The sequence below is a fragment of the Erythrolamprus reginae genome, chromosome Z, assembly GCF_031021105.1.
Source record: "Erythrolamprus reginae isolate rEryReg1 chromosome Z, rEryReg1.hap1, whole genome shotgun sequence".
NCBI classification, from domain to species: Eukaryota; Metazoa; Chordata; class Lepidosauria; order Squamata; family Dipsadidae; genus Erythrolamprus; species Erythrolamprus reginae.
In genome coordinates this window covers 118,892,405-118,907,985 of record NC_091963.1, presented here as the reverse complement: position 1 = coordinate 118,907,985, position 15,581 = coordinate 118,892,405, and the positions used below count along the sequence as shown (strand labels likewise).

The following is a 15,581-nucleotide window of genomic DNA, read 5'->3' as shown; positions in this document are numbered from 1 at the left end:
GTTCTATGGAATCCAAACACTCTGAAACCAAGTCAGATTGAATTTTTCAATTTATTTTATTCTCATGAGTTATACAGTTATGCAATTAGTTACAAATTTTATTTGTTCTTAAATCAGAATCACATCAAACAACACCAGTCACAGATATCCACATAATTTGATACATATACTGTATAGTGAGTCTGGAATGGTGAGATCAGTCCTGCAATGGCAATCTTGTTATAGTACACTATCTTAACTGCTGGCAGATAATTTGTATGTTCATCTGAATGCGCAGGGAACATGCAAATAAAAGAAAGAAAGTTCCTTTGTCTCAAATTAGAATGAAATTTACAGTTTAACAAAATATGTTCAATAGATAAGATTTCACTTGTCCCAGATGGGCATAAGCTTTGTAATAAGGATGTTTTATTAAATATGCATTTGCTGTCCCCCAAACTGGGCTCTTCCTTAGGGCTATCCTTAATATTTTGGGGGGAAAACAAGGTCTGCCGGAAAATGGCTCTGCATCATGTGGAAGTGTAGACAAATCTAGATATTTTTGTATGCATGTTATCTCTTACAGATCTATTTCAGAGCCTTGACTACAGTTTTCGTTTATTTCCTATATTAGAATGGCATGAAACTTCCTTCAGTTTGCTGCACTCATGGGCCATATTTTTTGTTTCTGACCTTTTTGCTTTAATTTTTCTGAGTATTTCCTGAAGTACTGGACACAATACTCACTGTAGGATTCAACTTGCATCATTAGCCTCTACAAAAATGTATGTCCTCCTGTTAATCAAAATTTGCTCTATCCATATTTTATTGAGTGACAACTAATCATATTGTCATGGCAAGATATTTTGTCAAAAACATTCTAGTAATCCAAGAATACAATGTCAGCAGGTTAATTCCCTTGCTGATTCCTTCCAAGATCTGTATTTTTATATACCAAATTTACCTCTATTGAAGTTGCATGTAATTACCAATATTCCCTTCCACTTGTCCATTGTTTTCGCTAAACATCATGGTACATCATATCATCTCAAAGTTGCTGTAGTATCACACTGCTCAGATAATATTCATTACTTTCTCTGTCATATTGAATATGAAGTATTAAAAATAAAAAGATACATTATTTACAGTTCTGAAATCTTGTGGCATCTTATCTCACAATATCTATCTATCTATCTCTATCTATCTATCTATCTATCTATATACTGTATATATATATATATTTGTTTTCGTAAATTTTCACGGGTATATGTATGTAGATTGTTCTGAGTTCGGGTTTTGCCCTGTGTAATATTACACAGGGCAAAACCCGAACTCAGAACAATCTACACACACACACACACATATATATACATACATACATACATACATACATACATACATACATACATATATATATATATACATATATATATATATACAGTATACACACTGTACCTGCTATCTTGTACATGTTTTGACAAATAAATAAATAAAAATAAAATAAACCCAAAATGTGTTTTTCATAGGGCTATGCTGTTCAGTCCTAACATCATTCAGAAAAGCATAATCCATCTTTTTTAAAAATGATGTTCTATATAGGATAAATACATGTATTTATTCTTCCCATCCCATTTGAAAACAGTCTGATGAGTGAGGGAGCTGTAAGATGTTTGTGTCTTCCATGATCCAGTGTCCCTCAGCTAGGGCAGCTTCAAAATGTACTTCAACTCCCAAATTTGAAATCTGCACATCTTCAGATTGCCAAGATTGAGAAATACTGCAATAAAATCATTACAGTGGTGGTTTAAAAAACAGCTAGATTCAAAATAAATCTTAGCTGAGCATGAAATTCCCTGGATTGCCCTGTTGGTCAGATAGTATGCCCTATCTCAAATGCATCTCATAACAACAACAACAAAGTATTTTAAGATGTCTAAATTACCCTTCAATTACCCATTCTAGATACCTACTTCCAAACTCAATTAACAGATGTTATTTATTTATTTATTTATTTGTTGGTTGGTTGGTTGGTTGGTTGATTGATTTGGATTTGTATGCCGCCCCTCTCCGAGGACTCGGGGTGGCTCTCAACATATATAAAGAGATGTTGCATTTAATCAGCAGGACCCTTCTGATTAACATCTTCAAAACAATGTGTTTATCTTCCTGATGGTGATTTGTAAATTTTTTTAAAAAAAATCTCTTGATTGCTTTAATCCAAACAATGTATTCTACCCGATTCCAGTTTTGACCATTACAATAGCGATTTAGTTCCTAAGGGGCAATCAGTGACTGACGTGGGGTGGGGGGTAATCCCCGGAATACAGAGCACATAGTTGGCATGCATCCTCGGCTGCAGCCGTGCACGAAGGTTGCAGACCCCAGGATCTCAATCTATCTTCTTTTCACGGAACACCGAGGAATGAAAGTTTGAGGAAACTGCAACATAGCCGCCAACGATGTGCGCTTGCGCAGCCCGGTAGGGCAAACTTGAAGAGGAACTTTTCAGAAGGAGCCGGAGAACATTTCGGGCTGAGTAAATAGAATTTTTTTCTGCGCTAGTGGTTGTGGGTTAAATCCTGGGGAAGAGTGATGGCTTAGGGATCACAATCCATCTTGAAACGGAGTTCTTTATCCCAAAATAAGGTGGTGAGGGGCAAAAGGTGGGATAAGAGATTCGAGCCGAGAGAAGCAATGAATGAGCCGTGGGAGAAGAAGCTAGAAAAATGCAGGTTTCACCCTGTCTGTTCTTCCCTAGAAATCATTTCTGTTTGCCTCTTTCCATAAAGGTTGGGTTTAAAGTTGAATTTCAATTTTAGGCTGAAACTGAGTTGAGGATCTGAAAGTTAATCGAAAGATCTGATAAGGAAACACCAGTTCCGGGTATTGTAAGTGTGATGTATTGCTGCGGTTTTGAGAGAGTAGGAATTATGATTCCAGGATTGATTTGTAAGGAGGTTTCAAGAAACAGATGAAAGAGGCAGAAAAAGAGATTGTACTGGCTAGAGTAGTGTTTCTCAACCTTAGGAATTTTAAGATACAGGGATTTGTACGGACTGTTTGATATTAACTCTTAATATCAAATTAAGATATCAAATTAATATCATAATTTCAAATTAAATGCTCAAGCAGGGGGTTGAAGTAGACGCCCTACAAGGTCCCTTCAAGCTCTACTATATGTATAATTTAATTATAAATTATAAATTTCTTAATTTTCAAATTCAGCAAAAACATGGTACATACATACATACATACAAACATATATGTGTGTGTGTGTGTGTGTATGTATGTACCATGTTTGTACTCTAGTACTTTTAAAAATGTAATTATAGCTGATGAGGCCAGAACAAGGTCTAGGCATATTTGGGGGTTTTACCATGTAAGTTTGCCGTTTAAGTTTTAGAGGTTCCTGGTGACGTTTTGACAAGGCCCCACTCATTATCTTCAGGCTGGTGCTTTTGTCTTTGTATCTTGCAAATTCAGGAGGGAAAAGGAATGTGGTCATGGTATGTTAAGAATTGCCCAAAAAAGAAAACAGATACAGGGCATGATGAAAAAACGCAGCCAACAGAATAAAAAACTAATATAGTATTTTCTATGGGTTTGTTTTCCTTTCCCTTTCAAAGGTGATGGTAGTTGGAAGAAGAAAGGCCTCTTCCCTGCTTTGAAATACCAGCCCAACCTTGTGCAGTTCCAAGCTCATGGCTGGAAGTCCAGTGCCCCCTAGGAGGAAGGTGGTTGAGGAGACACGGCTGGTGTTGGAAGCATTCTTGCAAGGAGCATTAAACAGCGGAGAGGATGGGGCCCCAGGTCATGTGGGTCGTGGCTACCATGACCCCCAAAGTTACATGTCCAGGTAATAGCTTTTATAGTTGAAGAATTGACTTATCTGCAAAGAAAGGAAATAAAAGAACAGTATTTCCCAAACTTGTCAACCTGACGATGTGTGGACTTCAACTCAGAATTCTGAGAAAGCCTATATAATGTCCAGCTGCTAAGGTTGAGAAACACTGAAATAGTGGGATTTGAGCAGAAATCTAATAACCTAAAGATGGCAAGGGTATTGAAAGTTGAATTCTAGTCTTGGAGGTTCATCTTTTGGTCTAACAGAAAGGTTTTTGATTTTAATTAGAAATATGATAACTGAGAGACAAGAAGCTTTAATAATTTGACCAGAAGTGCTGCTTTTCTGGGGGGGAGGGGGACACTTTTTCTAGCATCACAGACAGAAAGGGGCGGCATACAAATCCAATAAATAATAAATAAAATAGCAATTTGAGACTCATTTTACCCACCTCTCACAATACTAGTCAACACAGTATCAATAGTAGAGACCATAGTTCCCTCTAAGCTGAGCAGTGAGCAATCGCTCACTTAAAAATCATCATCAACTCAGAGTTTTCCAAACCTGCCCAGAAGCCGAGAGGGAAAGAGTGAGAGGGAAGGAGAGAGAGAGGAAGAGAGGAAGAGAGAGAAACAGATAGAAAAAAGAGAGGAAGGAAAAGAGAAAGAAAAAGAATGGGAGTAAGGAAGAGAGAAAGAAAATCAAAATCTAGTTTGAAACTAGCTCAACTATTTAAGTGGCATTTTGATATTGATAGAGTTGCCCTATTATGAGCTCACTGTTATAGACACACAGTACAGTATTTTATTTTGAAATTCTCTGAGGCAAAACAGGGTGGGTTTTTTATTTGTTTGTTTGTTTATTTATTTATTTATTTATTATTTCTGTGCCGCCCAGTCCCGAAGGGACGTCCGCTCAGACACTATACTTTTCTGCCCCCCCCCCAAAAAAAATTAGAGGGAACACTGGTAGAGACCTTCAAATTTCTATATTCTATCATATCTCAAGACCTAAAATGAACACCTAACATCAAAAATGTCATCCAAAAAGCACAGCGCAGAATGTTCTTTATGCATCACCTTAGAAAGCTCAAACTGCCCAAGGAGCTGCTGATACAGTTCTACAGAAGAATAATTGAGTCTGTCATCTGCACCTCTACAACTGTTTTGCAACCCAACTAGGCAGACACAGACTTCAGAGGATAATTAGAACTGCAGGAAAAACAATTACTACCAACCTGCCTTCTGTTGAGGACCTGTATGCTGCACAAATCAAAAAGAGGGCTGTGAAAATATTTAACAAAACCTTCACATCCCGGACATAAATTGTTTCGGCTCCTATCCTCAAAATGATGCCTTAGAACACTGCACACCAGAACAACTAGATACAAACAAATGATTCCCTCAACACTGTCAAATTATTCACTAAGGCTATTATGGTACTATTACTATTAGTCTTCTCATCATTCCTATCCCCCATCTCCTCCCATATATTGATATCGTTTCCTAGAATGATTTAATTGCTTATTTTTACCCTATGATTATCATCGTGTTATACCTTATGATTCTTGATTAGTGTATCTTTTCTTTTTATGTACACTTCCTTATGAGACCATACACACCAAAGACAAATTCCTTGTGTATCCAATCACACTTGGCCAATAAATAATTCTATTCTCTCCAGAACACTATTACAGCATCTATCTCTTTAATCCATCCTTTTAATATTGTATGGCTAAAGTTTTTTTCCTTGCATCAAATATTTATTACCCTTTCTGGCTTCGTTTTAAACAATAATTTCCCCAATCTTTTACTATATGTGTTGTTTTGGTGCTCTTCACAAACAATTTTATTACTTTCAGTTTGATGAGGCTTTGTTGCTCTGAGATATAGAATAAGTGAAGAAATACGTGCAAATTTTTTAAATGACAAAAAAATGAATGAAGGAGAATGAGGAGTAGAACAACAGACCACAGTTCCCATTTTCAGCGTGCTTTCTTCTGTCTACAGGTCCCCTGTGGAACATTTTCCAGAGTGTCCTGCCTGTAGCCCTGCCCATGAAGAAAATAACTCTGTGGAAGGGAAAAAGCATGGTTTCCGCACCAGCATTAAGCACCTTTTGCAGAAGCGGTCTAATGCTCGAGGCCCCTCGGACAATCTGCTCTCCACTGGAGACTCTTTAAAGAAATCTAAGTCAGCCTCTGAAGGGGCCCATCGCAAGCGCCCCTTCTCCTTCAAGGGCCTCCTGAAGAAGAAGACTGCTTCGGCAGAGATAACTGACTCCAATGCTCTCCCCAGGCGTCCTGACACTTTACCTCTTGTCACCTGCTATTGCAAAAAGCAGGCAGCTGAACCGGAAGAAGACCAGGCAATAGGCAGTATGAAGCTTTTGTTCTCCTTGTTTCTTTATTATGATGTTCAAGTATGGATGGGAATACTGTATTTTCCTGAAAATAAGACTGGGTCTTATTTTCTTTTGACCCCCTTCCCCCAACAAAATGGCTAGGGCTTCTTCTCAGGGAGCCTAATTACTGAGCCTAATTACTGACTTACCTCACAGCGATGGCATGGACAAACTGCCCAGCAGTCTCTCCCGGCCTCCGATTCGCCTCAGAGCTTTCTAGAAAGTACTCTGCAGGTGAGAAATAGGCTCCAGATTGATGTGCACAGCACTCCCTGGTTCTGTTTTGCCTTCAGAGGCCTTCTGGAAAGCTCTCTGCAGCTGATAACTGAGCTCTGGATCGATCTGGAGTTCTGTTATTGGTGACAGAGGGCTTTCCAGAAGGCTTTGACATCAAAATGGAGGCCAGGGGTGACACGTGTGTCAATCCGGATCTCGTTTCTTGGTTGCAGAGAGCTTTCTGGAAGGCCTCTGATGGCGAAACTGAGGCCAGGGGCGACACAAGTGAGTGGCGACAAGTGGCTACAAAAGAAGTGGGCCTGAAAGGTGAGACAGATGTTGGGGTGTGTGAGGCCTAGTAAGCAGGACAGCTCCACCCTCCCTCCCACCCTAGCTTAATTTTTACATGCGAGTCTTGCCCTGCAACCTGGAATGGCTTAATTAGGGCTTAATTTGGGGGTAGAGTGTGTATTGGCCCCACATGTAAAAATCAACCTAGGACTTACTTTTGGGGTTTTCAAAAAACATGGTATATCAGGAAAGCTCCCTGGAGCACTGGAGTACAAAAATAGCACAACAGCCAAACCGGAAGTGCATTTTCCGAACGTCTGGTTTGGCTGTTTTTTCATTGTCCAAGGCCTCAGTGAGGCCTGTGCACATGTGCAGGATTGTGCGCATGTCTAGGGGCAGCGCAGATGTGTGTGCGTGCATGGGAGGAAGGGAAGGAGTGTGGGCACCTGCCTGCATGCTAGCACACCCACATATCTTCTTTTAGCATGCGAACCAAAAAAGGTTAGCCATCACTGGTACTACTCTATATCAGGAATTTAATGCTCTATATCAGGAATTTAATTCTTATGATATTGTAACAAGTAAATTCAAATTGATTGAAACACTTTGCCTCTGTAGCACCAAATAGGGCATCATCTTCAATATACTGTATTTGTTATGGCATTTGTTTAGTCACATCTCTCATTGTCACTTGCATTTGGTTTTCTTCCAATTCTTTATTTTCTTCCAAATCTCTTGCTTTCTAAACAGAATTCAAAACCTCTGATATTTAAAAGTAAAAATGACTTCTTCCAAATTAACCCCTCTAAATGGAATTTTCTGGTTGAGTTCGTCCGAAAAAAATATTTCTTTCTCTTACACAATTCTAATAATAATTGGAATGACTTAAAGTACAATTATTTCTGTATTATCAATTTTCAATCCATGGTTAAAATGCTGCTACAAAACTGGATCTCTAGTACAGAAGAACACTATTTCCCAAGTATTACCTAGTTATTTTGCAGATAAAGTTACCATGACCTTAGCAGATGGCAACGCTTTGCTGGTTTGTGCTTAGTTCTTGATAATAGCCTATCAGGACATTTCAAGTAAAATGGGAAGTAAAGCAATGGCAAAACACTTCCATATTGCTCTATCAAAACTATTTAGACTTTCAGGTATTGCTAGGAATTGGACTTGATTTGATGGAATCTATACTTTTATCGTATTAGTACAGTACTGTATTTATCTTTTAGTATTTTGCTGTTCACTTGCTTATGTAACCACCTTGATATAGGATTTGATTTCGGATTTGATATAGGATTTGACTTCTATGATTTGGGGTGTGTTTTGGTGAACCTTGCTTTAATAAGTTTCCATTCTTTTTTCCAGATGGAAAAGCTGAGGATACTGAGTTTTATACTTTGGTGGCTCAGAAAATAGATTACTTTGTGAAAAACCAACAACGGATCAGCCCTATAGCTGCAAAAGGCTCAGTTTCTCCCAAAGATCCAAACATTACAATTTCCACAGACACAATATCTGACAAATCAGGTACTACATTTATTTTCTTATGTGTTTAAGTTGCCCTATCCAAAAACTCTGGGTTTATAACAGTATATCTCAATGTTTTTTGTACTCCCTGTTTCAAAATTCCAGCCAACTTTTGGCCAGTACATGTGGAAAGCACCAGATTAGAGAAGTATGTTTTGGAGGAAGTACTTATCAAATCATATGGAAAAATAGATAACTCCGAATTCAAAACAATCTTTCCATCTAAAAAAATAAAGTTTAGATGAAACAATTCATCTCCTTTTACAGCAGTCTTTCAAATTTAAATATATTCCTCCATTTTAAATTACGGTATTTAATTCAATTTATCTAAATTATTTTGGGGGAAAACTAAGAATAGGCAGTTTCAGGACAATAGGAATCAAATGATGACAAGAACATCTTTATATCATCACAAAGTACTATGAATATTTCCTTCAGATCTTAAGTTGCATCTGACAAATTCTAATATTTATGTAGTGACTGCACAACACACACACTGTCATTTTGACATCTTTGTGACTTAAAACTGATGAGTGTTCTTTCAGAGAAATACTGTTTATATTTTGGAATGACAATAATATGTTTCACTCAGTGTCCTTGGAAAAAGTGCCAGAACAATTGGATGAGAAACAGAAAGAACAAATCCTTCAGAAGTTGGTGGCCCTTCTGGAAGAGCAGGCCACTGTCTTCAATAAAAAGGTACACATCAACAAAGAATTATTCTATAAAGTATTTTTTAAATAATCAGTTTTTAAAAAAATATAAAAGATATACATCTTTTACGGACAAAGTATTGTCCAGATCCTTTCCCTTATATCATTTCTTATAGTCAACAACATTTTTTCCAATTTCAGCCATATTATTCTTTTCCCATAGTTCTTTATACTTATTAATGTTTTTCTTATATATGCTTATTATGTCATATCACTATGCGCCCTTAATTTCTAATTTTTATATAAAACTCAGTTATTTACTGAGCTATTTATTTCCATTTCCCCAAATGCCTCCATTTCTTTAACCATCCAAATTTACCTCTTAAATTAATTTTATAATCAAACACCAATCTTAATTTCAGTTCCAGTTTCATCTACTGAAGTATCCTATCATCTATAACCCTGATGGTGAACCTATGGCACGTGTGCCACAAAGGCACGCAGAGCCATATCAGTGAGCACGTGAACTCAGGTCCATGTGTGTGCCAGCTGACTGATTTTGGGGTCTTTTTTGAAAGCCTTTCCTCTTTTTCCCCTTTACTCTTTCCATAACACTGTAAATCTCAGTGAAATTATCTAACTGATTTTCATTTCTATCTTTTTGCTCTTTCACAAATTCCTCTTCTATCTCCTGTTCCGTGTGCTTCATTGGTTTTTCTGGCTCTATAATATCTTTTAATGTTATATGCATACTTTTTAACATCCCAAGCTGCTCTGTATATACCCAACACTCCAATTTCAATTTATCAATTTTGCTTTTATATTCAGTTGTAATTTCCAGTCCTAATTTAAGTCAAAACCAATCTTCCAAAGCCTAAGAAAAACAAATCCAAAAAATAAAACGGAACTGACACTACTTAAAAATTCTCACAATAGTCAACTTTTCTTTCAAGATCAACCTTTGTCTATATTATGTTTCCCGTATCTTCCTCTAAATATTGTACTCACTTTCCTCCAGTAAATGGCTCTCTCAGTTTTCTTTTCAAAAATACCAAAAGGTTTTAAATCCATTCAAAGGGGAGGGGGAGTACTTCTTCAAATCTTTTCCCTTTTATTCTTTCAGACTTCCCTGATTCCATTTTTAATTGACAAAAAAAATTATTGGGCTTTCACTATTTTGCTCCACTTTCCTCTTCTTTCCAAATCTCCAGCAGCTGCTGATTTGATTTTTAAAAGTTGTTTAAATTTTTATTATTATTTATTAATTGGACTTCTATGCTGCCCAATCCCATGGGACTTAGGGCAGCTTACAACATTATAAAAATACAATACAATACAATAAAAGAAGAAGTCAATATTAATACTAAGCACATTAAAATCAATCAACCAAACATAGATACCTATCCAATTAATGCAGTTTGGCTATGTCAGATAGTAGTATTCACAGGCCCCAGGCCTGCTGGTAAAGTCAGGTCTTTACTGCCCTTTGAAAGACCAGTAGGGTGAGAGCAGTACGGACATTGGGAGGGGGAGTTGGTTCCATAGAGCCGGGGCAACCACAGAGAAGGCCCTCCCCCGCAGCCCTGCCAACCTGCATTGCTTAGTCGACAGGACCTGGAGAACGCCAAGGTATGTGTAAATTTCTTTTGCTCATAAACTGGCCAATTTCTCTCTGGCTCCAACACCTTCATTCAGACACTGCTCCTGCTCAAAGTCTTAGTCTGGTTGCCCCAGCTCCAGAACGGTCAGTGAAAGATGCCCCCCCCCCCATCAGTTTGAAGACCTTGTTTCTGATCTGCCAAGGAGCTTTCTTTGTTTCCTGCGATCTCAGAAACACCTCTTCTTATTCACCATCCCTTCAGGATGGCTCTGGTCTGAAGACCCCCCCAACAGCTGGGTTTTCGCAAAGCACGTTGGAGCTTGGTTATTTTCCCAGCCAGTCTCACTGCGACACTTTTGGTTTTTTTCATAAATTTAAAGCTGGGTGTTTTGTGGCTGCTGTATGTAATTTTACACTATGAGTTGCTTTGGAAAATATATTCCTCCTTTTTTTCTGAGTATGTTTGGTAAATCTTGGATTTTTCCCAATTCTTCAAATGAGTCCCTATCTTTTTGACTGCATTTATTTTTATTACAGTATTTGTTTATAAAATTTATAGTCTGCCCATTTTACCTCAAAGTAATTAGGCAGCTTTTTGGAACGTAAGGTTCCATTCTCATCATTTGTTTTGTGCTTTGTTAACAAGTACAGTATATATAAACTTGCACAGATGAATCTACCCATTTGTTTTTCTCTGTTTTGTGATTCATGTTGTTATGTTTCAGAGTGAGAAGGAAGCAGAATGCAGCATCTGTCTGCAACTCATTGGAGCCATTGTAGAAACAGATACCGAGAATTTATTGAGTCTTAGACCTCATACATTTATACATGTTTGTTTAGCAGAGTGATGGCATTGGGGGGAAAACTGTCCTTGTGTCTAGTTGTCTTGGTGTGCACTGCTCTATAGTGACATTTTGAGGGTAGGAGTTGAAATAGTTTATGTCCAGGATGCGAGGGGTCAGTAAATATTTTCACAGCCCTCTTTTTGACTCCTGCAGTATACAGGTCCTCAATGGAAGGCAGGTTGGCCGCAATTGTTTTTTCTGCTGTTCTGATTATCCTCTGATAGCTAGCATTTTTTTAAATCAAATCTATAAAGTGTTTGGATTGGCCTCCTGGAATACCTCTGATCAGCTGTTCTAGGTGGTGGTGATCACTGCTTGGTGGCGAACAGCAGCGACAAGAGGTGGTGGCAATTCCCGCCACCTACAATAGCTAATCGGCAGTATTCCGAGAGGCTGATCTAACCACCAATTAGCTGTTCAACAATGAAGGCTCCAGTATTCCCTGGTGGCAGCAGCAGCTCAGCTCAATGCTGGTGCAATAGAGAGTGGAGCAAGATGCTAGCCAGTGGATGTTGGGAAGCGCCTGTTTTTGCGCTGCTGGGATTCCCCTGAGGCTCCCCTCCATGGGAAAGCACACCTCCGGACTTCCATGTTTTTGTGATGCTGCAGGGGAATCCCAGCAGTGCAAAAATGGGTGCTTCACTGGCAACTGAAGTCCGGAGGTGGGGTTTCCAGCGAGGGGAGTCTCAGTGAAATTGCAGCATCACAAAAACACGGAAGTCCTTGAAACCCCACCTCTGGACTTCCGTGTTTTTGTGATGCTGTGATTTCGCTGAGGCTCCCCTCGCTGGGAAGCCCCACCTACGGACCTCCATTGCCAGCGAAACGCCCGTTTTTGCGCTGCTGGGATTCCCCTGCAGCATTGCAAAAATGGAAGTCCGGAGGTGGGGTTTCCATGAAGGGGAGCCTCGTGAATCCCAGCAGCACAAAAACGGGTGCTTTGCTGACAACAGAAGTCCGGAGGCGGGGCATCCCAGTGGCAGCGGCTTGGGTTTGTAAGGTGAAAATAGTGTGTAAGAAGAGGCAAAAAAATCTGAAACCACGGGTTTGTATCTCGAAGTTTGTATGTGTTCTGTCGGGCTCTCTGGTAGACTCCTCCCAAAAATTCACAGGTACAAATTTCAGACATGCACACGTTTGAAAATTCAAAACAATGTTTTTTATAATGAAAATTCACTTAAACTAAGCCCTCTTTTGGTATAGCAAAGAGCACTCTTCTCCAAACAAACTGGTAATTTGTACAAGTCCCTTATCGGTTCTGTGATTCTTAGCTTGCAGCTGTGAGGCAATTTATAGTCCTTCTTCTTTCACAAAGTGAAACACACTTTGCTCTGGTTTAGTTTCAAAGCAGTGAAAAAATCAGCACACAAAAGGTCAAAGTCAGTAAAGCAGTCACGAAACACAATGATCAGATAATCCTCCACAATGGCCAAACCCACAGGATGCTCTTTATAGCAGCCTCACTAATTACCACAGCCCCACCCAACCACAGGTGGCCTCATTTTCTTTGATAGTAATCTCTCAGTTGTTGTTGCCTATGCATCGCTCTCCGCATGCGTGGCTGTATCATTAACTCTTGTTCTGAATCCAAGGAGGAGCTAGATAATTGATCTCCTTCTGAGCTGTCTGCCACACTCTCCTCCTCCCTGTCACTCATGTCTTCTTGATCAGAGGAGCCTTCATAATCAGATTCCACCGGAGGCAAAACAGGCCTGCAGCATGTGAATGTCTCCCCCACATCCACAGTCCTTGGGGCAGGAGCTGGGCCAGAGCTAACCACAACAGTATGACGAGGGGTTTGTAAGACGAGGTATCACTGTATTTGCTTTTACATTGATTCCTATGGGAAAAATTGCTTCTTCTTAAGAATGTTTCTGCTTAAGAACCTGGTCACAGAAGGAATTAAGTTCTTATATAGAAGTACCACTGTATTTCATCTTTGATGCAACGGCATTTCATATATTTGAATGCTCCTATTAGGTTTCCAACTCAGATGTTCCTTCTCTGGGGCACAATGAATCATCTCTGTTTAATTGCAGTTGTCCCTTAAAAAGCTTTCTTTAACCTTTAAATTCTTACCATTCATGCCATTTTCTTTCATTGGCAGGTTGAAGCTGATCCATTGCTACGCAACACACTCTTCCGCCTCTCCTACCGCAGCTTTACTCACCTGGCTGAAGCTTTCACGTCGCGTACCCCACCTGGGGTCTCTAGCCCTCAGCTAGCCAAGCTAGCCCTTACCATGGAACTCACAAGGAAAGTGGCTGGCATCAACAGCCATGCAGTACATACCCTCATGGGCTACAGTTTGCAGTATATGGATATGTTCATACCTTGGTTGCAGCAGCAAGGTGGCTGGGTATGTAAAGAAACATGCATTTCCTTGGGTTTTCATCTGGGCCAGATTACATAAAAAGGGCCCCCAAAAATGAAAGAGAGAAAAAAAAATCCTGATTATACAATTAAGATAATTTGAGATTCTGACTAAATACTTTTGAGGGAAACCGCCTGTAAATTGCCTACTTTTAAGGGTTACAAAATTGGAATAAGACACCCTATTTGAATATATTGTCTAAATGCTGCAACTAATAGCTCAGACTATAAGTATCTGTAATATATGTATAGTACATGATTTTACTTATTTATTTATTTTATTGGATTTGTATGCCGCCCCTCTCCGTGAACTCAAGGCGGCTAACAACAGTGGTAAAAACAACATGTGACAATCCAATACTAAAAACAGCTAAAAACCCTTGTTATAAAACCAATCATACATACAAACATACCATGCATAAATTGTAGAAGCCTAGGGGGAAAGAATATCTCAGTTCCCCCATGCCTGACGGCAGAAGTGGGTTTTAAGGAGCTTACGAAAGGCAAGGAGGGTGGGGGCTATTCTAATCTCTGGGGGGAGTTGGTTCCAGAGGGCCGGGGCCGCCACAGAGAAGGCTCTTCCCCTGGGTCCCGCCAAATGGCATTGTTTAGTTGACGGGATCCGGAGAAGGCCCACTCTGTGGGACCTAACTGGTCGCTGGGATTCGTGCGGCAGAAGGCGGTCCCGGAGATTTTGTGTTCTCTGTCCCTGCATTACCAAGTACAATTGTGTTGCATGTTAGCAGCTGACAATTTATTTTTTCCTATAAAAAAACAAAAGGTTCATTATTATAAATTACTACATTGATATTTTCTTGTGGTCAAGGAACTGCATTTTAATATTTTTGGTATCCCAATGGAATAATAGTGATATTATAGTTTTGCTGCAAATATACTGGGCCATTTTTTTTTTGTCTTCTAAAACCAGTCTTTCCCACACTATATGTCACAATTTTGTCAGTGGTCAAAGTTGAAGGATGACACAATGGAAAAGGGAGGGAGGAAGAGAAAGGGAGAGAGAAAGAGAAGGAAGGAAAGGAAAAGAGAAAAAAGGAAGAAGGTTTAACATTGAAGTGAAAATGGCTGTTCTTTCCTTTTTTTCTTAATAGGAGAACATTGTAACCCAGGAGGAGATATTTGACTTGCAACTTGACTGAACAAATGTCCGTGCATCAGTGGCAATACTCTTATGATGAATCTGGTTTGCAGAAGACTGACTGCTGGTTAGAGCTGCTAGCATCCAAAGATCTTTGTTTCTTTCCACCTAAGCTAAATCCAAAGGAACATTTTTAGTAGCCATCACTAGAGTTAATTTTGAGATATTAAGAATTAGCAGAAGCCAACTCTAATGCTATGTTTGGAGTGAATTGCAAAATTTGACCACACTATGCCAAATTTTGTTGTCAAGTATTCCGGGAGAAGTATGAAGTAGTTACTCCCTCATAAACCTTCCAGTTGTTAAAATATTTCTGAAAGGCTGTTCTTCAGAGATGCCTGCCATCAGAGGCAAGAAAAGTGATGCCCTTGGTGAACAGCCTGCGTTCTTCCAAGTAAATCTCGGTATAAGTCTACTGAGGAAGGCTTGACTTTTTCCCCCCATCCAAGATGAACTTTTTTCCCCTCAGATTTTATACTTGAGATTAAATAGATACACTCAAATTTTATTTTGTCCCTATTTTGAGATGGATGGTTGGACATGTTTAGATGTCCCTTTGCCTTATTCTGAATTTTTTGTTGAAGTGCTCTGAGAAATTTTGGGATTTTAGATCAAGAAAAAGAATTCCTATGCAAAACTGACTTGAAGGATACTCATTAATTTCAGTGGGACTAAGTTCTGTGTAAAT

At 39.1% G+C, this 15,581-nt stretch overlaps 2 protein-coding genes across 8 annotated transcripts in view; both read left to right on the top strand.

Moving 5' to 3' along the window:
- The window catches only part of RUVBL2 (RuvB like AAA ATPase 2), a 615,067-nt gene that overhangs the window by 576,790 nt on the left and 22,696 nt on the right, over nt 1-15,581 (top strand). The window lies entirely within an intron of this gene.
- BCL2L12 (BCL2 like 12) lies at nt 2,289-15,514 on the top strand. 7 transcript variants are annotated; one of them, XR_011556926.1, is made up of 8 exons: nt 2,289-2,515; nt 3,606-3,835; nt 5,833-6,200; nt 8,105-8,266; nt 8,859-8,965; nt 13,472-13,723; nt 14,847-15,271; nt 15,386-15,514. XR_011556926.1 is itself a non-coding variant. In XM_070729276.1 (7 exons), the coding sequence occupies exons 2-7, from the start codon at nt 3,681-3,683 to the stop codon at nt 14,892-14,894; spliced, it is 1,092 nt and encodes a 363-aa protein (XP_070585377.1). In that variant the 5' UTR covers nt 2,289-2,515; nt 3,606-3,680; the 3' UTR covers nt 14,895-15,514. The 7 variants fall into 7 exon arrangements, 5 of the variants coding, with proteins under 5 accessions (XP_070585377.1, XP_070585379.1, XP_070585378.1 ...); XR_011556927.1 differs by having other exon boundaries at nt 2,497-2,711; XM_070729276.1 differs by having other exon boundaries at nt 14,847-15,514.

Bases quoted from the DNA above. Each gene is read 5' to 3' on its own strand.
- BCL2L12 (XM_070729276.1), top strand. From the start codon at position 3,681: ATGGCTGGAAGTCCAGTGCCCCCTAGGAGGAAGGTGGTTGAGGAGACA. The intron at 3,836-5,832 runs GTAATAGCTTTT...TTCTGTCTACAG, and splicing joins CCCCAAAGTTACATGTCCAG to GTCCCCTGTGGAACATTTTC. The intron at 8,966-13,471 runs GTACACATCAAC...TTTCATTGGCAG, and splicing joins CCACTGTCTTCAATAAAAAG to GTTGAAGCTGATCCATTGCT.